We start from the raw sequence: 18300 nt of genomic DNA on the forward strand, positions 1-18300 counted from the left end.
AACTACTTCAATAAATTTTTAGCAATTGATAAATCTTCATCTCCATTATAATTATTTATAAATTCTTCAAGAGATTGTTTTAATTCTTTAATTTTTTCATTAACTTGTGGTACCATTCTTTGACTTTCTTCTAATACTTGAATTTGTTTTTTAATTTCATATTCATCAGCATTTTGAGATTTCATTTGATTTACATAAGTTTCTTGATCTTTAACTTCTTGTTGATACAATTGTTCTTCTTTGATTAATCTTTTTAAAGCATTGACTTTAATTTGTAAAGGTGTTGGTGACATTATTTGGTGGTTTTGGTGGTGTTGTTTTATAAAAGTAGTGTAAATTAGTTGAATCCCATCCACTTTTTTCTTTTGCTTCAATTGATTTTATAACATAATAAGTTGGATCATCATCAATACAAACTATAGAATTATGCCATGGAGTTGGAATATGTAATAAATCAGTAGTTGTTGGAGGAAGTTTATGATCTTTTAAATTATTAATTGGTAAAATTTCATCAATACCATTTTGACTTAATAAAGAAATACCATATTTTGGACCTGAATTATTATGAGCATGAATTGAAAATCTTAAATGAAATGGAAACATTAATTCAACTAAATTTGAATAAGCATCATTTCTTTTAATCATTTCAAAAGCAACTTGACTTACAATTTTTTTAAATTTTTTCCTAGTCATTAATTTTACTTTTGGATGAAATTGTAAATCTTCAGTCATAAATTTACTAAATCCTCGAAATAATGATAATCTTGGATGATTTGGAGTATTTATATCTTGTTTTAATTTCCCATTATCAGTATCACAAGATAACATCATAATTTTACGACAAATTTCAGATTCATAATCAATTTTTGTATCTAAAAAATGTTGTAAATCAATGTTAACTGATATTTCATGAATATTTTTAAAAATTTCTGGAAGGGAATGAAATTTTAAAGTGGTTGTTGATTTTTGAATTCTTTTATATATCTGTTTCAAAGCTATTGAATATTGATTAACTTTTAAATCATCAACTGCAATACAATCACTAAATACATGTCCATCACTAATAATCCAAATTATAATACCAGGTGGATAAATTTTTTCAACTTCTTCAGCAAAATATATTAATCTTTTTAAAGCTAATTCTTCACCTTTATCTGGTAAATCACCTGAAACTTTTTCATAATTTGAAGATTTACAAGGAAACGCTGGAAGTACAGCTTCAATTGGTACACCCCTTTGGGTAAAAAATTCAACATTTTCTTGAAATTTAAATTTACCAATTACATCCCATTTATCATTTTCAACAGTATGTTTTAATTTTGAAGCAAAAATTTCAGTTATAGTGGTTGTTAAATTTGAAAAATCATTTACTGTTGGATAATATATTTTAGAATCTGAAATTAATAATTTTAAAAACCAATAATCAAATTCATTTGGTAAAATTTGAAGTGTAACAATTCCTTGTTTGATTGAATCTTGTGTATCTAATTCCCAGATATGAAAATCGTCAGAGATCGTTGCTTGTTTGAAATTGTGGTGATTGATAAACTTGGCATTCAAGATCGCATCGGTTAGATCGAGATTGCAATTATTGAAATATCGTAAACTCAAGATTTGATCTTGGTTACGGCTATAAAGCATACAAATATTTTCATAGATTGGTTTTGAAAAATCAATAGTTGATGTTGAACTATTGGTTTGAGTATTTAATGATAATGTTGAAACAGATTCCATGATTACTGAAGAGAAAACTTGGAAAAGACAATTTTACAACTTCTGGAGGTTTTATATAAAAAGTGGTAGGTATGTTGTAATTTCCTAAAATTTACATGCCAGGAAATGTAAATGTAGATTTAAAGATATAAATAAATTATGAAAAAAAAAGAATCAGATCACCAGCAAACAACCAATGATCTTTTCATTAATTATAGCATATGTGGTTTTCAAAATTTTGGAAGTGGTTTTACCACCATGGAATTTCCCAAGAAATATACCAACAATTCCTTTTTATGTTTTATTTTTAGGAGCAATCACCAAAAAGGATCAAATTGAAATTTATAATCAACACCTTAAAACAAAATTGGAAAAATATGGAGCTGTTAAAATTTATTTTGCATCAAGATGGAATATTCTTGTTTCAAAACCAGAAATGTTGATTGAAATTTTTAAACATGAAGAAATATATGTAAAAAGTGGGAATCATTTAAAAATTCCAGGTTCTGTTTTAGCTACTTATACTGGTGATAATATAATTTCATCAACTGGACAAAATTGGCTAAAATATAGAAATGTTTTACAAAATTCTATACAATTTCCATATTTAGATCCATTAGATTCAAATACTGAAAAATATATTGAAATGTTACCACACGAAAGTCTTTCTAGTGTTTTACAAAAATATTCATTACAAAATATTGGAAATTGTATATTTGGTATTGATTTTGAAATTTCAAAAATGCATAAACAAATAAATTATATAAAAAAACAAATTTTTAACCCATTTTTTATGAACTTCCCTAATATTGAGAGGTTTATACCTAGTAGAATCAAAGCTAAGAAAGAAGTTGAAAATTTTAGAAATTGGTTTGGTTCAATTATTAAAGAAAATAATCAAATTGGAGCAGCATTTAAATTAACTCAAGCTTGGAGTGATGGGGTGCTTACAGAAAAACAATTCCTTGATAATTCAATTATTACAATGGTTGCAGGTCATGAAAATCCTTTATTATTAATGCAATCGGTTTTATATGTCCTAGCAAAAGATCCTAAATTACAACAAAAATGCCGAGACTCTCCCATTTTTCTTGATTTTGTAATTTATGAAACTTTAAGAATGTATCCTCCATTAAATCAAATAATTAATAGATGTACTTCCAAAACAACTACCTTGCAAAATATTAAGATCCCTAAAGATACATATGTTGGTTATATAAATATTGCTACTGGTAGAGATCCAAACATTTGGGTAAATCCAGATTTATTTTTACCAGAAAGATGGTCCAAAATTGATTATACAAAAGCTAAACGAGATGCAATTTTACCTGCATTTCATGGTAGGAAAAGAGCATGTTTAGGTGAAAAATATGCTTTAACTCAATGTAAAACTTTAATATTAGCAATTTTAGGAAAATATAATTTTGAATTGAAAGAACCTGTGAAATTTACTTCTTCAGGTCCAATTTCTCCTGTAGGGATGAAATTAAATTTTAGGAAACTACAAGAATGAAAGTAGGATATATATGGGATATAGGAGATCTAAAAAAATAAAACTTATTTTAGTAACTATGTATAGCGCTTTCACTACCAAACGGAAAATATTAATTATATTTATTGTTACAATAACTGGTTGTTTAGGTCCAATAGCTGGTAATATTTATGTTCCTATATTACCTCAATTACAAATAGTTTTCAATGTTTCAGAAACAACAATTAATGGTACTATTGCAATTTTCATGACAATATTTGCTTTTGCACCTTTAATTTGGGCATCTTGGGCTGATTATGGTGGTAGAAAATTATTATATTTAATTCCAATTTTATTTTATATTATTGCAAATATTTTATTATCTATAATTCCAATAAATATAATTGCTTTATATATTTTAAGAGCTGTACAAGCATTTGGTGCTAGTAGTGTTATGTCTGTTGGAGCAGGTACTATTACTGATATTATAGAACCTAAAAATAGAGCAAAAGCTATTTCAATTTTTATGTGGGGACCTCAATTAGGTCCAGTTTTGGGACCTTTGTTATCGATGATTGCAATTAAATCATGGAGATGGATTTTTGGATTTTTAGCTATATGGGGTTCTGTTGTTTATTTATTAATTTTATTTTTATTACCTGAAACTTTAAGATATTTAGTTGGTAATGGTGAATGTTATACTTCATTTTTTATAAAACCAAGATTTATTCAACCAAAATTAGTTGATGGATTCCCAAGACCTCCAAAACCAAGTTTTAAAAATTATTATAATATTTTAAAATTTAAACCTGTTTTAATTTGTTCTATAAATTCAGGTTTTTTATTTGCAACATTTTATGGAGTTATGGTTACTTTTGCAAGAATTTTACAAGAAAATTATAATTTTAATTCATTACAAACAAGTTTAGGTTATTTATGTCCTGGTGGAGCTTTAATTATTGGTTCAACTATTGGTGGTTGGTTATCTGATAAAACTTATAATTTAATACCAGAACGTAGATTTTCAATTCAAATTTTAGGGTTGCTAATTTCAATGAGTGGGATTATAATTTATGCATGGACAGTTGAATTTTTAGCTCCAATTGAAACTGTATTTTTAGGAACTTTTTTATCAGGTTTTGGAATGACTTGGGTTTTTGTAACAACAACTACTTATTTAACTGAATGTTCAACTGGTCAACCTAGTGCTAATGTAGCTATTGGGAATTTAATGAGAAATATTTCTGCTGCAATTTGTACTGTTATAATTGATGAATTGATAAAGAAAATGGGTTTTGGTTGGTGTTTGACAGGTTTAGCAATGTTGGATTTAATAGGTATAGTTATGGTTTTAATTTTGATTAAAAATGGAAAAAAATGGAGAGAAGAATATAAATTAAATAATAAAGAATAGCTATAGATTTTAATTAATTAATTTTTCTTCTTTTACGGTTAGATTTTTCTTTAACTCCATCAACAATTTTGAAAATAACTTTTGATTCATAGTTGGTTAGAATAGCATTAACTTTAGTGTTAAGGTTTAATAATAAATCTATCAATTGCATTGCACCTTCTGGTTCATCATCTGCAGTTATTTTTTTTAATGTTAAATTATGCAAATCAACGCAACTATCCAATTTCAAACAACTTAAATCTTCAAGTATATTGTCTGATAAATTCAAATTAGTCAAACTTGATGGGAATTTCTGAGATGATAACATTGAAAAACTAATTTCATTATTTTGTAAGTCTAAAATCTTTAATTTATTGAACTTTGAAAAATTTCCATCTATTGTTTGTAAAATTAAATTCTGGATAGTCAATTCTTCCAATGAACTGGGAAATTCAGTAAGATCTAATTTGCTTACATTTAAATTTATCATTTTAACCTTGGTCAAATTTTTACAATTAAATGAAACTTCCGAAGGTGGACCACATTCATCGTCATACTCACGGTCAAACATTGAAACTGAACTTTTCAAGATTAAGCTTTGCAATTCAGGTGTTTCAAAACATATTTTTTCCATTGTTTTTGTCAAAATTAGGAATGGATCAAGTATTGTCTTGCATTTACCACAATCTGAAAAAGTGTTATCAGACATATCCAACTCTTTCAACTCTTTCAATTGATTTAAATTTGTTTTAAAAATTTCAAAACATATTCTATTATTTGTAAACTTAATCAGTTTCAGCTCAGGAAATAAAACATCATTATCTGAATAGACAAATTGACAACCTCTGATAATAATTTCAGACATCTTCTTTGGTAAACTAAGTAGAACGTCTTCTAAATCAATTTCACCAATATTTTCTAGTTCTAAACAAGTGAGTGAATTTGGAATATTCAAGGTACCTATTCTTAATGTTTGCGTAGTATCACAAATTCTTAATTTTTTCAAATTTGGTGGAAAGAAAAAATGACAAACAATACGGATCAGATCATTATTTGATACGTGAGCATGTAAGTGTCCTCCTAACTCAGCAATTTTATCGGGTTGGAAATTGTTAATGAAATCTAAAGTTTTCAATGAATCAGGGAACCTAGTATGAATAATATTATAAATTTCAGGACAATTAGATATTTGAAGTAAATTTAATTTGTCATATTTGATTAAATTACCTAAACTTTCAAAATCACAAGAATCAAGTCTTAAATTTTTGATGGATGATGGAAGTTTAAGATTTTCTAATGAATTTATTTGGAGGAGATCTTTACAATCTAAAGATTCAAGATATTGTAAACCACTTAAATCTAATTCAAAATTTTGACCCCCATTTAATGTAATATGCTTCAAAGATTTTGGAAATTGAACTTTAAACATACTTAAATGAGATATAGTTAATGATTGTAAATTGTTACTTCCAACATAATCTAAAAATGAGTTGATCTCCTTTTCTAATAATCCAACAGAAGGTACATCAAAATGGATCCCTGTTACATAAACTTTTTCTAAAATTGATACAAAATCACTAAATTTAGTAGTCTGTAAGATCTTCACTTCATAATTGACTGATCTAAATGCTGGTTCATCGATTAATTTCTTGATTTGATTTATATCTCCAATGATTATTGAAGGTGTGAAATTATACTTCTGAAAAAGCCCTATTATTGTTTCAATGTTATTGGTGATTTCAAATTTTGGATATTTCTGCTCTAAAGGAATATGTTGTAATTCTGGAATGAGTATTAAACTTTCAATTATAGACTGATCCTTGATGTGACTAAAGATTAATGATAATATCTCTTTGGGTAATTTGAGAAATACTTGCATTAGTGATGTGATTGTAAAGCTGATGAATTGATGAGTAAAATGTCGATGAATAGTTTTGGTTGCCACTTTTTAAAAATTCAAAATTTATCAAGACGTGATTTTTCTCGGCTACCATATGGCGTTTCAAATTTGTATCGTCTAAAACTTTATTTGAGATTGTAATACAACAAATAATGATTCAAATAATGATCAAAAGAATGATTCAAATAAGGATCCAATTAATGACCCAAATGAAACTAGAGCTTGGCTCTCAATGAAGTGACGTATTCGAAGTTTTTTTTTCCAAATGTAACCTAACTTTGATATGAAGAACGTGTAAATTAACACTTTTCTTGCTTGGACAATGTCAAACAATCTCAATAAGAGTATTTAGCGAAATTTTCAAAGCTTTTACTTGGCCACTAATCTCTCTCGAAATTCATATCGTATTCAACATATTGCGTATTGATTTTAATTCAAGCTATTGAGATTAAATAATAAAATCATATGCATTAAAAGTGAGTCAAGCTGTAGAATAAAATCTTTTAGTTTATAATCATGTTTCTGCTTTTAACTCTTTATAAGTCCCTTTCAAAAATTTGCTAATAATTCTAATCCCGATCACCTATTCCAACTTATAGCATAAACATTTAAGCAGACAACGAAAGATTAGCTTCAATGTCAAGCACCCATTCAAACCTGCCTAAATTTTTAAATAAAGAACTTTTGCCTGAGGTTCATCTTGATTTTTCAGTTGATAGTTTGCCTAGTTGCTTGATTTTCTCATGAAGTTGATTATAGTTGATGAGTTAACAGGAACACAATTAATTAAAAACAATATAGAGTTCTATTGATGAATTTCTCAAGATCATAGTATCGACAAGCATCTTCGTGGTTCAAGTTTTCTTCCACTCTTATTTTCATGTGTCGATTTCATTCAATGGCTTGATATCCTGGAAAGTCTAACTCACTTTTTTCGTCACAAAAATAGATTTCTAGAATCAGCCTATGTGCAATTTTATTTGAGACTCAGCTTTTTCAATAAACCAAAATCTAATAAATCTGCAACATAATCTGTATCACCAAATTAGCATTTCAAAAATGGTCAAGTCGTTAAAGAGTCAACATTGAACTGAAGTTTTAAACTGTTCAAAAGAAAGTATGGAGCGTACCAATCAAATTTGGAGAATGAGGACATGGAAAAGCTAAATGTATTTGTAAAAATTTAAGGCACATATAATTTGTTCTAGACATGAAATTGGTTTAATGTTCACATGATGTGTTTTGTCTGACTTTGTGGGAGTTGTCTAGTTCACGAGATATCATGACATTTTTTTGTTCGGAATCAATAATGGATGATGAAGCATAAAATCAAATGAGTTTCTTCAATACAATAGTCATTGAATTTTTCATTGCATGACCTGTTGGCTGGAGATTTATGAAAAGTTCCCAAATTCACCTTCGAATAAATGTTGTGGTGGATACAAGTATGACTGAGGTGGTATTTCCAAACTAAGAAGGTTTAATAATAACTGTGATAATCCCCTACATTAGCTTTAAATTAGAAACTATCTAACTATCACAACTGACGACTATTGAGAGTGTCATGATATTATTTAATTTTCATACATTTATCTGCACTATCATCGAGTTTATTTCGTACATTAGATACACATCTTCCATGCTAAGCATAGTTGCAACTGTTTATCATCAGATAGTTCATCAGCTAGTTCATCAGATGGTTTATCAGATGGTTTATCAAATGGTTCATCAAATATTTCGATTCATGTTTCTGAAAGTAGTAGTAAATAATTAAAGAATAATGAAAAAGTAATTTGGAATGATAATTAATTTTTTGTTAGTTAGTATAATCACCTGAAAGTAATGAATCCCATGTTTAAATTTTTCCTTACTTTAAAAGATAATCTCGATTGAGAGGCTAAACATTTTCAAGTTTCGATAAATATGTATTAAAATTGATATAAATTTAAATACCCTCTTTGAAATAAGTTAAGAATTGAGTTTTTGAATAAACCAATTAATCTTGAACCAATTTAATGATTAACAAATTTTTCTTCTTTTAGATTTAGCTTTTAATATTGAATCTTCTTCAACTCCATCAACAATATTAAAAATTACTTTTGAATCATAATTTGTTAAAATTGCATTAACTTTAGTATTAAGGTTTAATAATAATTCCATTAATTGATTGGCACCTTCTGGTTCATCTTTTGAAGTTACTTCTTTCAATGTTAAATTCTGCAAATTAACACAATTATCTAGTCTCAAACAACTTAAATCTTCAAGCTTATTGTTGGATAAATCTATATTAGTTAATCTTGATGGAAAATTTTGATGTTCTAACATTGAAAAAGTAATTTGATTATTTTCTAAATCTAGTATCTTTAATTTTTTTAATTTGGAAAAATTGCCATGTATTGCTTGTAAATTTAAACCCTCAATAATCAATTTCTTCAATGAATTGGGAAATTGATTAAGGTTTAGAAGCTTATATTCAAATTTTTCATATTTATTTCGGTCAAATTTTTACAATTAAATAACACTTCAAAAGGATACTCACGATCAATATCATCTGGTGGCCATTTACTTGTTAGGATTAAACTTTGTAATTGGGGTGGGTTGAAATATACCTTGTCCAAATGGGATGTTTCCATGCGAGTTACAATCATAAGCGGATCAATTGGCCACTCGCTATCATCAATATCTAAAAAAATGTTATCAATTAAACACAAATCTTTCAATAATTTCAACTCATTTAAATTTGTTTTGAAACCATCGAAACATATTTTACTGTAGAAAATTTCGATTAGCTTCAGTTCAGGAAATGAAACATGAGATGTAGAAGACACAAGGCGACAATCTTCAAAAACAATTTCAGCCATCTTCCTTGGTAGATTAACAAGAACCCTATTCAAATCAATTTCTTCAATTCCTACCAATACTAAAAAATTTAGTGATTTTGCAATCTCAACATCTCCTATTTTGAAAGTTTGCATATTATTGTTGTAAATCATAAAGTTTTCCAATTGTGGAGGAAAACAATTCTTATAGATCCATAAGTCTTCAAATTGAAAGTTGTTTTCGATTTTCAAAATTTTCAATGAACTAGGGAACTCTGTATCAAAAAGATCTTGAATTTCAGAACAACATGCTATACGAAGTAGTTTTAGTTTGTCGTACTTGATTAAATTACCCAAACTTTTAAAATCACAAAAATAAAGTTCTAACTCTTTGATAGATGTTGAAAGCTGAAGATCTTCCAATGAACCCATATCATATAGTTTATAGCACTCTAAAGATTCGAGGTTTTGTAAGTCACTTAGATTTAATTCAAGATTTTGACGCTGATTTAATGTTAATTTTTTTAAAGATGTTGGAAGCTGGACTTTAAACTTATTTAAATAAAATACAGTTAAAGATTGTAAACTATTATTCTCAATATAATTCGAAAATGATTTAACCTCATTGTTTTTAGATTCAGTAATAAAAGAATTTAAATGTATACCTATAACATAAACTTTATTTGAAATTGATACAAAATCACTGAATTTAGTATTACTTAAGATCTTCACTTCATATTTGGCTAATTTAAATGCAGGTTCATCTAATACTTGATTGATTTCTTCTACATCCCCAACGATGATTGAAGGGATAAACTCAAATACTTTAAAAAGTAATAATAATTTTTTAATTGACTTGTGGAAACTATTTAATTCATATTTTGAATATTTTTGCTCTAAATAAATATATTGTAAACCTGGAATAAATTTTAAACTTTCAAGAATTGACTCATCATTGATGTGACTAAAAATTGATGATAATATATCTTTAGGTAGTTTGAGGAAGATATGCATTAATGAGGTGGAATGTAAATGAATTGATGAATTGATGACTAGGTGTTGATGCTTTATTGATTTAATGAGTTGATGATTAATTTCAATTGCCACTTTTTAAAAATTCAAAAATTTATCAGACGTGATTTGTCTCGGCTACCATATGGCGTTTCAAATATGAATCGTCTAATTCATGTAATGATATATTGTTCTTACGGATTATCAGCAATGCTGAATTTGAACTTTGTGAACTTATTGAATCTGAATGTTACATAGACCCTCTGTTTCAAAAGCACCCTAACTCTCTGTTTAAATTTCATCCGCAGATCACAATTTCGAATTTTATTTGCATTTAAATCAAAACTATAATTGCTTGAATGATATTAAAAATTCTTTATAACTTTAAGCAAATTTGATTGCAAATGCTGGCGGTAAGGAAAGTCTCAAAATTTTGAACTGGCTTTTAAAACTCTTTTTAAAGACTCAAATTTTTCACATGATATAACGAGTTGGTTGTTAACTTATCTAAAGCTGGTGAAATAAAAAGTTGTGATCACAGACCTAATCAAAGAACGAATTTGTTTAATATTTCTTCAATATATCATTATGTCTTAGAATATAATCTTTATTTAAGTTCATACGGAGCAATTTTCAATGATTCCAATTCCGCTTTCAATCCATCTTGTAGCATTTAATTTAATTTAAATAATATAGTGAAATGTTTCGAATGAGTTCCAAATAAATAGCTTGATCAATTAATCTCCATAGACAAGTAACATCAAAATGCTTTCAATCTCCGACTAAATCGATCATTCCGTGAAAATTATTCTTGTTGTAGATGCATTTTATTTCCAGTCACTTGATTTTTCTGAAAGGCATGATGATATATACTAAAAAAGATATATAATTTCAGCAAGTAGTTATTTAAACAATAACTCAATTTAGTATCAATTTCGGGTTGTTGCTTGATGGTTCATCGTATTCTGATGTTGGTGAGTTTATGAACGGCTTCTTAGGAAACTAATTTCGATGTCACAAAAATCTGTTTCTAGAATTTTTATGTGCAATATGTTAGTCAGCAAAGCTTCGTTGATCCACCATAATCACACATCAACGATCAATTAATAATGTCAAATTTTGGGTTCATAAAGTTGGTTACATAATACGAGATAAAAGGAGGTCATTGAAAAGCAGTTGATATAGTATAACTATGAGATTTTCAATCTCTTATATGAACTGAATACTGTTTTATAATCAAATTTGTGATGTTATTTACTGATTAAGAGAAACCATGTCGTCTTTCATTAGATTCACTGAGACAAAGAATAAATTAGAACGAAATACTTTTTGGACAGGATCTGAATTTTTCATTGTTGGCCTAATATTATTCGATGTCAATGTGTTGTGAATCGTACGAAAGTGTTTTGTCTGCAAGTTAAGGATATGGAGATCGCTGTATGACTGAATTTAACTAAGTGAAATACAAGAAGAGCGATTTTAACTTATCCTATGATTCCTGAATTAGATTTGAAAGTCAAGTCATGATATAATTATTAACATACTTAGATACATCAATCAACATTTTCATCTATACAGTGGATATAAAGCATTAAACAGACAAATTTGTATTCAACTTATCGCTCAAGTTAATATCAATAAGTTCACAACTATTTTCAATCACATTTATTATTTGTTAGCCTGTTTTTTTTTTCATAATACTAATTAAGTGATGAGACCAATTTGAATGTTTCATTAATTTGCTATATAGTATTGACTGAGAGCTGAGAGGTTTTCAAGCTTTGGTAAATATATATTAATAATCAATATAAATCTAAATACCTTCCATCTTAGAATTAGTTCAAGGGTTGAATTTTTAACAACTCAATTAATCCAGACACAATCAAACAAATTATTAACAAATTTTTCTTCTTTTAGATTTAGCTTTTAATATTGAATCTTCTTCAACTCCATTAACAATATCAAAAATTACATCTGAATTATAATTTGTCAAGATTGCATCTTTAACACCAGTATCTATACAAAAGTCCCTTAATTTTAACCCCCCCTTTGGTTCATCTTTTGAAGTTACTTTTTTTAATGTTAAATTTTGCAAATTTACACAATGATCTAATTTCAAACAATTTAAATCTTCAATTTTATTGTCTGATAAATTTATATTATTTAAACTTGATGGAAATATTTGAGGTGCTAACATAGAAAAATTAATTTGATTATTTTGCAAATCTAGAATCTTTAACTTATACAAGTTTGAAAGGCAACCATTAATTGTTTGTAATTTTAAATTCCTGATAATTAATTCTTCCAATGAATGTGGAAATTCATCAAAATTCAACAAGCATATATTTAAATTTATCATTTCTAATTTTTTCAAATTCCTAACCTCAAATGCTACTTTAGATGAATACTGATAATCATGGTCTTTAGGTGGCATTGGACTTTTCAAAATTAAGCTTTGTAATTTAGGTGTTTTGAAACGTATTACTTTCAAGTCGGATAAAATTTCAAGTGGATCAAGTGGATAATTGCAATCCTCATAAAAATAAGTATTATCAGACATTTCCAACACTTTCAACAATTCCAATTGATCTAAATTTGAATCAAAAAGTTCGGAATAAATTGTATTGCTTGTGAACTTAATTTGTTTCAGCTCAGGAAAGTCAATAACGCAGTCCCAATTTATAATCAGGCAATTTGTAATAATGATTTCAGACATTTCATTCTGTAAACTAAATGCCAAGCTGCTCAAGTCAAGTTTTCCAATACCATCTAACTCTAAACAATCAAGAGTTTTATAATAAAGTTCAAGATTTCTTATGTCTAGAGTCTGCATAGTATCGTAAATTTTTAAATTTTTCAACAATGGAGGAAAATGATACAAACGGATCCGCCAGTTAGCATCAACAACATACCTAAAATCCAATTTATCTTCTTCAATTAACTCTTCCATTCGATCAGGATGAAAATTGCTAATGAAATTGAAAATTTTCAACGAATCAGGATATTGAACAGGACTATGAATTAAACCATAAATGTCAGGACAGTATGATATGTCAAGAAATCTTAGTTTGTTATACTTGGTTAAATCACCATAACTTTGAAAATCACAAGAATATAGTGTTAAATTCTTGATGGATGTTGGTAGTTGAAGACTTTCTAATGAATTCATTTTGAGGAGATTTTTGCAATTAAAAGATTCAAGGTATTGTAATTCACTTAAATCTAATTCAAAATTTTGACCTCCATCTAATGTTATTTGCTTTAAAGATATTGGAAATTGAATTTTAAATGTATTTGAATGAGATGTAGTTAAAAATTGTATGTTATTATTTGCAATATAATCCAAAAATGATTTAATTTCATTCTTTTTAAATAATCCAACAAAGGGTTCTAAATATTGATTCAAATGTATACCTATAACATAAACTTTGTCCAAAATTGATACAAAATCACTAAATCTAGTAGTCGGTAAGATTTTCACTTCATAATTAGCTAATCTAAATGTAGGTTTATCTATCAATTGTTTGATTTGATTTATATTTCCAATAATTATTGAAGGCGTGAAATTATACTCATGCAAGAGCCCTATTAATGCTTCCATTGACTTATTGTTACTATTTATTTCAAATGTTGAATATCTTTGCTCTAGATAAATATATTGTAAACCTGGAATAAATCTTAAACTTTCAAGAATTGATTCATCCTTGATGTGGCTAAAAATTAATGATAATATCTCTTTAGGTAGTTTGAGGAATAAATGCATTATTGAGGTGGAATGTAGTTGAGTTGATGAATTGATGAGTTAAATGTTGATGCTTTATTGAATTAATGATTAATCCTGGTTGCCACTTTCTAAAAATTCAAAATAAATTAGACGTGATTTTACCCGGCTACCATCTGGCGTTTCAAATTTGTATCGTCTAAAATTAATACACCGTACAAAAAATAGTGATTCAGACAATAATCAAAAAAAATTTCAAAACCTCACCAATCTAAAATTGATTGAGTAAAATTTTTGATTCTAACCTTGTGGAGGTAGGCTCTAGTTTGATTCAAATTTTATTTGAAAATTTAAACCTCTTTTGTTATGATGATATCAAAACTTCCAAATAATCTAGCTCGAAAATATCAGTACTTCCAAATACTTCTAGCTTAAGAATATCAAAACTTCTAGCTGATTTTTAAAATTCTTTTTGATTGCTTAAATCATATATATACGTTTGCTACTTTCAATTCTAGCAAGTAAACCCAAACATCTAGATTATAAACTCAAGTGGTGAATCAAGTTGTAGAGGACATCTTCTCAGTAGGCAATAATATCTTAGCAATTGAATCTTTTCAAAAATCTATTCGAAGAAACGTTAATCAATCATAAAATGGTCCTCCATTTCAATCTACTGTTGATACTTTTGCAAATAATGAATGATTAGCTTCATCGTCAAATACCTATTTAACATTATTCGTACTTGTAGCTTTGATTAAAAGATTCTTCACATGAGGATCTTCACATTTCTTTAGTTGATGATTTTACTTAACTTTATCTTGAAGTTGGTTAATTTGATGACATTACATGAGCATTGAACCCAACGAAAAATTCTATTGATGTATAGTCTAGGTCTTGGTGTTTTCTTCAACTCAATTTATTATAGTGGAATTTATCGGATTAATTCCTAATCCACTGTTAACATCACAAAATTCGATTTCTAGAAAATTTATGTGTAATTTACTTTATGTCGAATAGGGAAATAAAATATGTAAGAGTCAAATTATATGCAGGATTTTTTAAAGATGAAACAAATAGTTTAAAACACTTTTTAGGAAGTAAAATTAGAAGTTTTTTGACTATCCCAGCTTGTGATATAAATACAGCTTGAGTGAACTCTCTCTCAAACAAGAAATGGAGCGAAATTCTAAAATCTCATTGACTGCCAACTTAAAGATAAATTTGGTAGCGCTTTTTAGCTAACCGTGGGTATAAGGTCCAATGCTTACATGCCCAAAGAAGTGGTTGTGGCCAAATGGTTAAGGCACCTAGCTACGGAGATAAGCTTCTTTGAAGGTATCTAATGGGGACTAGGCGATTCAGGGTTCGAATCCTTGCAGCCACTGCTTTCAAATCATGTTGTTTTACAACTTCATTTTTACTTTTTTTTATACTTAATTTTTAGTACTATATTGCCTAATTTAACCAATTTGTGCTGTCCAACTCACGTCACTACTCTACCTTTAAAATTTGCTATACCACTATTTGTTCGGCCATTCCAATCGAACGAATTATTATTGAATTTTAAATTATAGTGTTATAGCTTTGCTTATAATTTTAGATCCAATGTCTTTAATTGACTGGGAGCAAATAAATAAGTTTACTAATTTTTCAATTTGAAGACTATGTCAGTTTGGATAGACTGACTTGCTTTATGTTTTCAAGCAACATGCTGATACTTTTGATGTTGAATTTTCCTTCTTTTAAATTTTTTATTTTTTTTTTTTTTTATTTTAAATTTCTTTTTTTTTTTTATTTGATTAAATTTTTAACATGAAAACGTGAAACGAACACAAAATTGATTCTGTTTCATAAATGAGGTTTTGAATAAACCATATGTTGCAATGAATCAATATATAAATTGCATTAAATCAAGAACATAATACAATGTTTCAAGTATTAGCTAATGTGTATGACGTATCTTTATTCCATCATATCAACAAATTCCGTACTTATGGTAGCATAGGCTTTGACTATTTTTTTTTTTTTTTCAATTTTTAAAAAAAAATAATTTAAACTCAAAATCGGCAAATTTATTTACTTCCGTGTAATATTTTGACTTTACATCCTTAATACGTTGTAACACGTATTTATCATTTAATGGGTCATCAAACATATAGTAAAACAAACTATTCAGCAAATTTTATATGTTCAAGCATTACTATCAAAAGTATTGCCACTCTAGATTGAAATATTTTTAGTTTGGGTTGAGGTAATTATTAACACAAATTAAAATAACAACAAATAACAAACTTTACAGCAATAATAATAAATTTAAACTTTAACTAATAGAATAAAGAAAAATAGAAAATGAGCACAAAAAAGAACACAGTTGGTAGCTTAACTCTACTAAAAATTCTCAATGTTATTGGGTTAAAATGTAATCCCATGACAACAACAAACAAAATCATCATTCAGTATTAGACTAGAATAAACATGTTACTTGTTGCCTTATATCCATGAAAACTCATGGTCAGAAACTAATGATCCAATATACTAAAATAGAATCAACTGAATTATCAAATCCATGATTGCAAATATGGTTTGGATCGTGAAAAAGGATTGTATGAAGCTTACCTTAATTTAGTAAACAAAAATTAGTAATGCTTTCAAGGTGAATATAATTACTTATTGCTTGAGGGACCTTTGGCTTTGCATTTTTACAGAGAACTATTTAATATATTATTCAATATCGGTAAATATCAAATATGTGAAAATTTGAAATAAAGTTTACTAGAAACTAGAGCAAATTTTTTGTTGTGAGTTTATTGGTTTAAGAGGAAATCAACTTTATCATTATAAATGGAAAAATTTGCAGTTGTCACATCTTAAAAAATCAAGAAAGCTAATGTTTGTGTGTTCACAAATCTTTATCCAATTCACTGAAACTAGCTTTAATTATTACATTTGAGTATTATGATAAAATGAGTGAAAAGATAAAATTGAATGACATTTGCTGAATAATCTAAATTTAAATTTAATAAAAGCCAAATCCACAATACCACAATAAATAATTTATTGACTCAAACAAAAGAAGAAGAAGCAAAAAGATTTGGATTAGAAAATCAAGTTGAAAGAAATCCTGATCCAGATTTCAATAAAGCTGAAAATGAAAGACCATCGTTTGATTTTGATTTAAAATGGAGTTATACACAAATTCCTGAGAAAGATTGGAAAGTTGGATCAGGTGCAAATAATAATGATTGGAAAACCATGAAAAATTAGAAATTGATACATTTGGAGAAGGTAGAAATCAAGTTGATAATTATGAAACTATAATAAGTGCAGTTGACCAAGACCTATTGGTTTTATATCGATATTTCAAAAGATGGAATTCGAAATTTAGCACCATTTTCATATTTCACAATTGTTAATCATGATCTTCTAATTTTTACACTTGGATTTTTGGGTGGTAACGGTAATCCAAAAGATACTTGTAAAAATATTTTAAAAACAGAAAAATTAACAATGAATATAACAAGTGAATGGTTAGTTGATGCAGCAAATTATTGTGCAATACTATTTCAGAACTTATGGTGCTAAACCTTTTAAAATTGGAGTATCAGAAGAATAGATTGTTTTAAAAACACTTTTGCTGAAATTAAAAGTTAACTTTAAAATTTTTATTAAACAGTTTGATACTGTTATCATAAGAACATGTTCTGGATTTGCTGTTGAATTTATTTGAGAATTGGATAATATAAGAGCAATGTGAATCGACTTTAGCATCGTAAGAGACGCGTTTTAATTTGGAGCCCATTATAAGTTTGAGGGTATTTGGAACATGGGATATTTAATTTAAAATATATTGTTAGGACCCTTTTTACTCATGTGGTCTCGTTGGCATCAACTTTAGTGATTTTTTGTTTGCAGTTCAGGAACATTGAGTGTTGATGGGGATTCTATCTGAATTGTATTAAGTTACTAATCAATTTTTACAATGAGTTCAACACTGTTCACTCAAGATATTCAGGTTTATAATATGAAAGAAACTAATCTAAGATCATTCAAGGTCTAATGATGGGATTTATATATATTTTGCGTAATGTTACGTGAATTTCAGGTGATACTTTAATAATTTTAAAATGTCAACTATATAAAAACTCAAACTATCTAATTCAGCCATCAAAACTACCTAATGATAATGGATGTGTTGTTTGATGTGATTGAACATATAAGTACTTATCAAATAGAATTTAAAATCAACAATTCAACTATACCACATCAAAA

The 18300-nt window shown here is 27.4% G+C and overlaps 8 protein-coding genes across 8 annotated transcripts; 3 read left to right on the forward strand and 5 right to left on the reverse strand. All coding sequences in view use genetic code 12, as the record gives it.

The window, feature by feature from the left end:
• Window positions 1–2: 2 nt before the first annotated feature.
• On the reverse strand, window positions 3–1734 carry DIT1 (Dit1p; the record flags this gene model as incomplete). The annotated part of the gene is made up of 2 exons (XM_051758245.1): window positions 3–355; window positions 414–1734. 2 exons carry the CDS (start codon window positions 1732–1734, stop codon window positions 3–5), a joined length of 1674 nt encoding a protein of 557 aa, XP_051613822.1.
• A 175-nt stretch (window positions 1735–1909) lies between these two features.
• DIT2 (putative cytochrome) lies at window positions 1910–3226 on the forward strand (the record flags this gene model as incomplete). The annotated part of the gene is made up of 1 exon (XM_051758246.1): window positions 1910–3226. The coding sequence occupies one exon, from the start codon at window positions 1910–1912 to the stop codon at window positions 3224–3226; it is 1317 nt and encodes a 438-aa protein (XP_051613823.1).
• A 58-nt stretch (window positions 3227–3284) lies between these two features.
• KGF55_003452 (uncharacterized protein) lies at window positions 3285–4598 on the forward strand (the record flags this gene model as incomplete). Its single annotated transcript, XM_051758247.1, has 1 exon — window positions 3285–4598. One exon carries the CDS (start codon window positions 3285–3287, stop codon window positions 4596–4598), a length of 1314 nt encoding a protein of 437 aa, XP_051613824.1.
• A 13-nt stretch (window positions 4599–4611) lies between these two features.
• KGF55_003453 (uncharacterized protein) lies at window positions 4612–6456 on the reverse strand (the record flags this gene model as incomplete). Its single annotated transcript, XM_051758248.1, has 1 exon — window positions 4612–6456. The coding sequence occupies one exon, from the start codon at window positions 6454–6456 to the stop codon at window positions 4612–4614; it is 1845 nt and encodes a 614-aa protein (XP_051613825.1).
• Window positions 6457–8496: 2040 nt separating this feature from the next.
• Window positions 8497–8802, reverse strand: KGF55_003454 (uncharacterized protein; the record flags this gene model as incomplete). Its single annotated transcript, XM_051758249.1, has 1 exon — window positions 8497–8802. The coding sequence occupies one exon, from the start codon at window positions 8800–8802 to the stop codon at window positions 8497–8499; it is 306 nt and encodes a 101-aa protein (XP_051613826.1).
• Window positions 8803–8936: 134 nt separating this feature from the next.
• On the reverse strand, window positions 8937–10310 carry KGF55_003455 (uncharacterized protein; the record flags this gene model as incomplete). Its single annotated transcript, XM_051758250.1, has 1 exon — window positions 8937–10310. The coding sequence occupies one exon, from the start codon at window positions 10308–10310 to the stop codon at window positions 8937–8939; it is 1374 nt and encodes a 457-aa protein (XP_051613827.1).
• Window positions 10311–12201: 1891 nt separating this feature from the next.
• On the reverse strand, window positions 12202–14070 carry KGF55_003456 (uncharacterized protein; the record flags this gene model as incomplete). The annotated part of the gene is made up of 1 exon (XM_051758251.1): window positions 12202–14070. The coding sequence occupies one exon, from the start codon at window positions 14068–14070 to the stop codon at window positions 12202–12204; it is 1869 nt and encodes a 622-aa protein (XP_051613828.1).
• A 1887-nt stretch (window positions 14071–15957) lies between these two features.
• On the forward strand, window positions 15958–17295 carry KGF55_003457 (uncharacterized protein; the record flags this gene model as incomplete). The annotated part of the gene is made up of 2 exons (XM_051758253.1): window positions 15958–15980; window positions 17058–17295. The coding sequence occupies 2 exons, from the start codon at window positions 15958–15960 to the stop codon at window positions 17293–17295; spliced, it is 261 nt and encodes an 86-aa protein (XP_051613829.1).
• Window positions 17296–18300: the final 1005 nt, after the last annotated feature.

The sequence above is a fragment of the Candida pseudojiufengensis genome, assembly GCF_024610245.1.
Source record: "Candida pseudojiufengensis strain CBS 10847 chromosome Unknown scaffold1, whole genome shotgun sequence".
NCBI classification, from domain to species: Eukaryota; Fungi; Ascomycota; class Pichiomycetes; order Serinales; family Debaryomycetaceae; genus Lodderomyces; species Lodderomyces pseudojiufengensis.